The 9,205-nt window shown below is 60.5% G+C and overlaps 1 protein-coding gene across 1 annotated transcript in view; it reads right to left on the bottom strand.

The window, feature by feature from the left end:
* Positions 1–7,329: 7,329 nt before the first annotated feature.
* Positions 7,330–9,205, bottom strand: part of LOC140407112 (uncharacterized) — an 18,463-nt gene continuing 16,587 nt past the window's right edge. The window contains exon 4 of the mRNA XM_072494829.1: positions 7,330–7,696. Within this exon, the coding sequence (XP_072350930.1) occupies positions 7,559–7,696 (138 nt within the window). The 3' untranslated portion in view covers positions 7,330–7,558. The remainder of the gene's footprint in view (positions 7,697–9,205) is intronic.

The following is a 9,205-nucleotide window of genomic DNA, read 5'->3' on the forward strand; positions in this document are numbered from 1 at the left end:
GCAAGACGACAGCTCCGAGACGGACAATCCCGCAGTCTCCCAGACGGACAATCCCACCCACAGTCTCCCAGACGGACAATCCCACAGTCTCCCAGACGGACAATCCCGCCCACAGTCTCCCAGACGGACAATCCCACCCACAGTCTCCCAGACGGACAATCCCGCCCACAGTCTCCCAGACGGACAATCCCACCCGCAGTCTCCCAGACGGACAATCCCACAGTCTCCCCAGACGGACAATCCCACAGTCTCCCAGACGGACAATCCCACCCACAGTCTCCCAGACGGACAATCCCCACAGTCTCCCAGACGGACAATCCCCACAGTCTCCCAGACGGACAATCCCACAGTCTCCCAGACGGACAATCCACCCACAGTCTCCCAGACGGACAATCCCGCCCACAGTGTCCCAGACGGACAATCCCACAGTCTCCCGGACGGACAATCCCACCCACAGTCTCCCAGACGGACAATCCCACAGTCTCCCAGACGGACCAATCCCACAGTCTCCCAGACGGACAATCCCACAGTCTCCCGGACGGACAATCCCACCCACAGTCTCCCAGTCGGACAATCCACCCACAGTCTCCCAGACGGACAATCCCACAGTCTCCCAGTCGGACAATCCCACCCACAGTCTCCCAGAGGGACAATCCCGCCCACAGTCTCCCAGACGGACAATCCCACCCACAGTCTCCCAGACGGACAATCCCACAGTCTCCCAGACGGACAATCCCGCCCACAGTCTCCCAGACGGACAATCCCACAGTCTCCCAGACGGACAATCCCACCCACAGTCTCCCAGACGGACAATCCCACAGTCTCCCAGACGGACAATCCCACACAGTCTCCCAGACGGACAATCCCCACAGTCTCCCAGACGGACAATCCCACCCACAGTCTCCCAGACGGACAATCCCACCCACAGTCTCCCAGACGGACAATCCCACAGTCTCCCAGACGGACAATCCCACCCACAGTCTCCCAGACGGACAATCCCGCCCCACAGTCTCCCAGACGGACAATCCCACAGTCTCCCAGACGGACAATCCCGCCCACAGTCTCCCAGACGGGACAATCCCACCCACAGTCTCCCAGACGGACAATCCCACCCACAGTGTCCCAGACGGACAATCCCACCCACAGTCTCCCAGACGGACAATCCCACAGTCTCCCAGACGGACAATCCCACCCACAGTCTCCCAGACGGACAATCCCACAGTCTCCCAGACGGACAATCCCACAGTCTCCCAGACGGACAATCCCGCCCACAGTCTCCCAGACGGACAATCCCACAGTCTCCCAGACGGACAATCCCCACCCACAGTCTCCCAGACGGACAATCCACAGTCTCCCAGACGGACAATCCCACCCACAGTCTCCCAGACGGACAATCCCACCCACAGTCTCCGAGACGGACAATCCCACAGTCTCCCAGACGGACAATCCCACAGTCTCCCAGGACGGACAATCCCGCAGTCTCCCAGACGGACAATCCCACCCACAGTCTCCCAGACGGACAATCCCACCCACAGTCTCCCAGACGGACAATCCCACAGTCTCCCAGACGGACAATCCCACCCACAGTCTCCCAGACGGACAATCCCACAGTCTCCCAGACGGACAATCCCACACACAGTCTCCCAGACGGACAATCCCACAGTCTCCCAGACGGACAATCCCGCCCACAGTCTCCCAGACGGACAATCCCACAGTCTCCCAGACGGACAAATCCCACCCACAGCCTCCCAGACGGACAATCCCACAGTCTCCCAGACGGACAATCCCACAGTCTCCCAGACGGACAATCCCACAGTCTCCCAGACGGACAATCCCGCCCACAGTCTCCCAGACGGACAATCCCACCCACAGTCTCCCAGAGGGACAATCCCACCCACAGTCTCCAGACGGACAATCCCGCATGTCTCCCAGACGGACAATCCACAGTCTCCCAGACGGACAATCCCGCAGTCTCCCAGACGGACAATCCCGCCCACAGTCTCCCAGATGGACAATCCCACCCACAGTCTCCCAGACGGACAATCCCACAGTCTCCCAGAGGGACAATCCCACCCACAGTCTCCCAGACGGACAATCCCACTGTCTCCCAGACGGACAATCCCACAGTCTCCCAGACGGACAATCCCGCCCACAGTCTCCCAGACGGACAATCCCGCCCACAGTCTCCCAGACGGACAATCCCACCCACAGTCTCCCAGACGGACAATCCCGCAGTCTCCCAGTCGGACAATCCCACCCACAGTCTCCCAGACGGACAATCCCGCAGTCTCCCAGACGGACAATCCCGCCCACAGTCTCCCAGACGGACAATCCCACCCACAGTCTCCCAGACGGACAATCCCACAGTCTCCCAGACGGACAATCCCACCCACAGTCTCCCAGACGGACAATCCCACAGTCTCCCAGACGGACAATCCCACACCACAGTCTCCCAGACGGACAATCCCGCCCACAGTCTCCCAGACGGACAATCCCACAGTCCTCCCAGACGGACAATCCCGCCCACAGTCTCCCAGACGGACAATCCCGCCCACAGTCTCCCAGACGGACAATCCCACAGTCTCCCAGACGGACAATCCCGCCCACAGTCTCCCAGACGGACAATCCCACAGTCTCCCAGACGGACAATCCCACCCACAGTCTCCCAGACGGACAATCCCACGACGTCTCCCAGACGGACAATCCCGCCCACAGTCTCCCAGACGGACAATCCACAGTCTCCCAGACGGACAATCCCACAGTCTCCAGACGGACAATCCACAGTCTCCCAGACGGACAATCCCGCCCACAGTCTCCCAGACGGGACAATCCCGCCCACAGTCTCCCAGACGGACAATCCCACCCACAGTCTCCCAGACGGACAATCCCACCCACAGTCTCCCAGACGGACAATCCCACAGTCTCCCAGACGGACAATCCCACAGTCTCCCAGACGGACAATCCCACAGTCTCCCAGACGGACAATCCCACCCACAGTCTCCCAGACGGACAATCCCACAGTCTCCCAGACGGACAATCCACAGTCTCCCAGACGGACAATCCCCACAGTCTCCCAGTCGGACAATCCCACCCACAGTCTCCCAGACGGACAATCCCACAGTCTCCCAGACGGACAATCCCACCCGCAGTCTCCCAGACGGACAATCCCACAGTCTCCCAGACGGACAATCCCGCCCACAGTCTCCCAGACGGACAATCCCGCCCACAGTCTCCCAGACGGACAATCCCGCAGTCTCCCAGACGGACAATCCCACCCACAGTCTCCCAGACGGACAATCCCACCCACAGTCTCCCAGACGGACAATCCCGCCCACAGTCTCCCAGACGGACAATCCCGCCCACAGTCTCCCAGACGGACAATCCACCCACAGTCTCCCAGACGGACAATCCCACCCACAGTCTCCCAGACGGACAATCCCACAGTCTCCCAGTCGGACAATCCCACCACAGTCTCCCAGACGGACAATCCCACAGTCTCCCAGACGGACAATCCCACAGTCTCCCAGACGGACAATCCCGCCCACAGTCTCCCAGACGGACAATCCCGCCCACAGTCTCCCAGACGGACAATCCCACCCACAGTCTCCCAGACGGACAATCCCACCACAGTCTCCCAGACGGACAATCCCACAGTCTCCCAGACGGACAATCCCACAGTCCTCCCAGACGGACAATCCCACCCACAGTCTCCCAGACGGACAATCCACAGTCTCCCAGACGGACAATCCCCACAGGTCTCCCAGACGGACAATCCCGCCCACAGTCTCCCAGACGGACAATCCCACCCACAGTCTCCCAGACGGACAATCCCACAGTCTCCCAGACGGACAATCCCGCCCACAGTCTCCCAGACGGACAATCCCGCCCACAGTCTCCCAGACGGACAATCCCACAGTCTCCCAGACGGACAATCCCGCCCACAGTCTCCCAGACGGACAATCCCGCCCACAGTCTCCCAGACGGACAATCCCCCACAGTCTCCCAGACGGACAATCCCACAGTCTCCCAGACGGACAATCCCACAGTCTCCCAGTCGGACAATCCCACCCACAGTCTCCCAGACGGACAATCCCACAGTCTCCCAGACGGACAATCCCGCCCACAGTCTCCCAGACGGACAATCCCACCCACAGTCTCCCAGACGGACAATCCCACCCACAGTCTCCCAGACGGGACAATCCCACCCACAGTCTCCCAGACGGGACAATCCCACAGTCTCCCAGACGGACAATCCCACAGTCTCCCAGACGGACAATCCCGCCCACAGTCTCCCAGACGGACAATCCCGCCCACAGTCTCCCAGACGGACAATCCCACCCACAGTCTCCCAGACGGACAATCCCACAGTCTCCCAGACGGACAATCCCACCCACAGTCTCCCAGACGGACAATCCCACAGTCTCCCAGACGGACAATCCCACAGTCTCCCAGACGGACAATCCCGCCCACAGTCTCCCAGACGGACAATCCGCCCACAGTCTCCCAGACGGACAATCCCACAGTCTCCCAGGACGGACAATCCCGCCCACAGTCCTCCCAGACGGACAATCCCGCCCACAGTCTCCCAGACGGACAATCCACAGTCTCCCAGACGGACAATCCCACAGTCTCCCAGACGGACAATCCCACAGTCTCCAGTCGGACAATCCCACCCACAGTCTCCCCAGACGGACAATCCCCACCCACAGTCTCGCCAGACGGACAATCCCACCCACAGTCTCCCAGACGGGACAATCCCACCCCACAGTCTCCCAGACGGACAATCCCACAGGTCTCCCAGACGGACAATCCCGCCCACAGTCTCCCAGACGGACAATCCCGCCCACAGTCTCCCAGACGGACAATCCCACAGTCTCCCAGACGGACAATCCCGCCCACAGTCTCCCCAGACGGACAATCCCGCCCACAGTCTCCCAGACGGACAATCCCACAGTCTCCCCAGACGGACAATCCCACAGTCCCCCAGACGGACAATCCCGCCCACAGTCTCCCAGACGGACAATCCCACAGTCTCCCAGACGGACAATCCCACAGTCTCCCCAGACGGACAATCCCACAGTCCCCCAGACGGACAATCCCACCCACAGTCTCCCAGACGGACAATCCCGCCACAGTCTCCCAGACGGACAATCCGCCCACAGTCTCCCAGACGGACAATCCCACCCACAGTCCTCCCAGACGGACAATCCCACCCACAGTCTCCCAGACGGACAATCCCACCCACAGTCTCCCAGACGGACAATCCCACCACAGTCTCCCAGACGGACAATCCCACCCACAGTCTCCCAGATGGACAATCCACAGTCTCCCAGACGGACAAACCCACCCACAGTCTCCCAGACGGACAATCCCACAGTCTCCCAGACGGACAATCCCACATGTCTCCCAGACGGACAATCCCACAGTCTCCCAGACGGACAATCCCACCCACAGTCTCCCAGACGGACAATCCCACCCACAGTCTCCCAGACGGACAATCCCGCCCACAGTCTCCCAGACGGACAATCCCACAGTCTCCCAGACGGACAATCCACAGTCTCCCAGACGGACAATCCCGCCCACAGTCTCCCAGACGGACAATCCCACCCACAGTCTCCCAGATGGACAATCCCACAGTCTCCCAGACGGACAATCCCACCCACAGTCTCCCAGACGGACAATCCCGCCCACAGTCTCCCAGACGGACAATCCCACCCACTGTCTCCCAGACGGACAATCCCACAGTCTCCCAGACGGACAATCCCACCCACAGTCTCCCAGACGGACAATCCCACAGTCTCCCAGACGGACAATCCCACCCACAGTCTCCCAGACGGACAATCCCGCCCACAGTCTCCCAGACGGACAATCCACCCACAGTCTCCCAGACGGACAATCCCACCCACAGTCTCCCAGACGGACAATCCCACCCACAGTCTCCCAGACCGGACAATCCCACCCACAGTCTCCCAGACGGACAATCCCACAGTCTCCCAGACGGACAATCCCACAGTCTCCAGACGGACAATCCCACCCACAGTCCTCCCAGACGGACAATCCCACCCACAGTCTCCCAGACGGACAATCCCGCAGTCTCCCAGACGGACAATCCCACCCACAGTCTCCCAGACGGACAATCCCACCCACAGTCTCCCAGACGGACAATCCCACAGTCTCCCAGACGGACAATCCCACACACAGTCTCCCAGACGGACAATCCCCGCCCACAGTCTCCCAGACGGACAATCCCACCCACAGTCTCCAGACGGACAATCCCACAGCTTCCCAGACGGACAATCCCACCCACAGTCTCCCAGACGGACAATCCCACCCACAGTCTCCCAGACGGACAATCCCACAGTCTCCCAGACGGACAATCCCCGCCCACAGTCCTCCCAGACGGACAATCCCACAGTCTCCCAGATGGACAATCCCACAGTCTCCCAGACGGACAATCCCACCCACAGTCTCCCAGACGGACAATCCCACAGTCTCCAGACGGACAATCCACCCACAGTCTCCCAGACGGACAATCCCACAGTCTCCCAGACGGACAATCCCCGCCACAGTCTCCCAGACGGACAATCCCACAGTCTCCCAGATGGACAATCCCCACAGTCTCCCAGACGGACAATCCCACCCACAGTCTCCCAGACGGACAATCCCACAGTCTCCCAGACGGACAATCCCACAGTCTCCCAGACGGACAATCCCACAGTCTCCCAGACGGACAATCCCACCCCACAGTCTCCCAGACGGACAATCCCACCCACAGTCTCCCAGACGGACAATCCCACCCACAGTCCTCCCAGACGGACAATCCCACCCACAGTCTCCCAGACGGACAATCCCGCCCACAGTCTCCCAGACGGACAATCCCGCAGTCTCCCAGACGGACAATCCCGCCCACAGTCTCCAGACGGACAATCCCACAGTCTCCCAGACGGACAATCCCCACAGTCCTCCCAGACGGACAATCCCACAGTCTCCCAGACGGACAATCCCACAGTCTCCCAGACGGACAATCCCACAGTCTCCCAGACGGACAATCCCGCCCACAGTCTCCCAGACGGACAATCCCGCCCACAGTCCTCCCAGACGGACAATCCCGCCCACAGTCTCCCAGACGGACAATCCCGGCCGCAGTTTCCTGTGAGGCCCCTGGGGAAGCCGGATAATGGCCGGGATTGTGATGGGTTTAATGGGTAGGCGGCTGTCCGGAGGATGGTCGAGCTGTTTCGGGTCCAGATGGAGACACAGATTCCCAATTTAATTGGGGAAGGGTTTGTCGAGGTTCACTGCAATGGACTCACACCAGAGGCAGCAGCATTCAGACTGTTTGTTGTTCAATAACAACACACACTTTATTCTCCAATAGAGAAGGACAAAGATTCTTCAATACAAACCCCACATTTAAAAAGTTGAGGACAGAAAGCCATTCAGCCCTCTCAGACCATGCTAGTACAGTTTGTACAGATTAAAACAGCAGGGGCATTTAGCCACCTCATCAATGCCCCACTTCGCGTCGCTCCCTCGGCCGGGATTCCATCTCAGGGATTCAGCCAGACGTCTCGTTCCCGGCCATCCTGGGCTTCTCCGCCAGGAAGAGGGCCCAACGCTGGTCTCCCCGCTCACTCCGGGACATCTTCTCTTTCCAACCATCCACAATGTACAGGTAATCAGCCTCAGAGAACTCCTGAGAGAGAGGGAGGGAGGGAGACAGAGAGCGAGAGGGACAGAGAGCGAGAGGGACAGAGAGCGAGAGCGAGAGAGAGCGAGAGGGACAGAGAGCGAGAGGGACAGAGAGCGAGAGGGACAGAGAGCGAGAGGGACACGAGAGCGAGGAGGGGACAGAGAGCGAGAGGGACAGAGAGCGAGAGAGACAGAGAGCGAGAGAGACAGAGAGCGAGAGGGACAGAGAGCGAGAGGGACAGAGAGCGAGAGGGAGAGAGAGCGAGAGGGAGAGAGAGCGAGAGGGACAGAGAGCGAGAGGGAGAGAGGAGCGAGAGGGACAGAGAGCGAGGGGGACAGAGAACGAGGGGGACAGAGAGCGAGGGGGACAGAGAGCGAGGGGGACAGAGAGCGAGGGGGACAGAGAGCGAGGGGACAGAGAGCGAGAGGGACAGAGAGCGAGAGGACAGAGAGCGAGAGGGGCAGAGAGCGAGAGGGGCAGAGAGCGAGAGGGGCAGAGAGCGAGAGGGGCAGAGAGCGAGAGGGGCAGAGAGCGAGAGGGGCAGAGAGCGAGAGGGGCAGAGAGCGAGAGGGACAAAGAGCGAGAGGGACAGAAAGCGAGAGGGACAGAAAGCGAGAGGGACAGAGAGCGAGAGCGAGAGGGACAGAGAGCGAGAGAGACAGAGAGCGAGAGGGACAGAGAGCGAGAGGGACAGAGAGACAGAGAGCGAGAGAGACAGAGAGCGAGAGGGACAGAGAGCGAGAGAGACAGAGAGCGAGAGGGACAGAAGAGCGAGAGCGAGAGGGACAGAGAGCGAGAGGGACAGAGAGCGAGAGGGGACAGAGAGCGAGAGGGACAGAGAGCGAGAGGGACAGAGTGCGAGAGAGACAGAGTGCGAGAGAGACAGAGAGCGAGAGGGACAGAGAGCGAGAGGGGACAGAGAGCGAGAGGGACAGAGAGCGAGAGGGACAGAGAGCGAGAGGGACAGAGAGCGAGAGGGACAGAGAGCGAGAGGGACAGAGAGCGAGACGGACAGAGAGCGAGAGGGACAGAGAGCGAGAGATACAGAGAGCGAGAGCGAGAGGGACAGAGAGCGAGAGGGACAGAGAGCGAGAAGGGACAGAGAGCGAGGGGGACAGAGAACGAGAGGGACAGAGAACGAGAGGGACAGAGAGCGAGAGGGACAGAGTGCGAGAGGGACACAGAGCGAGAGGGACACAGAGCGAGAGGGACACAGAGCGAGAGGGACACAGAGCGAGAGGGACACAGAGCGAGAGGGACACAGAGCGAGAGGGACACAGAGCGAGAGGGACACAGAGCGAGAGCGAGAGGGACAGAGTGCGAGAGGGACAGAGTGCGAGAGGGACAGAGTGCGAGAGGGACAGAGAGCGAGAGGGACAGAGTGCGAGAGCAAGAGAGAGAGCCAGAGGGACAGAGAGCGAGAGGGACAGAGAGCGAGAGGGACAGAATGCGAGAGGGACAGAGGGCGAGAGGGACAGAGGGCGAGAGGGACAGAGGGCGAGAGGGACAGAG

Source organism: Scyliorhinus torazame, unplaced genomic scaffold (genome assembly GCF_047496885.1).
Source record: "Scyliorhinus torazame isolate Kashiwa2021f unplaced genomic scaffold, sScyTor2.1 scaffold_1177, whole genome shotgun sequence".
NCBI lineage: Eukaryota > Metazoa > Chordata > Chondrichthyes > Carcharhiniformes > Scyliorhinidae > Scyliorhinus > Scyliorhinus torazame.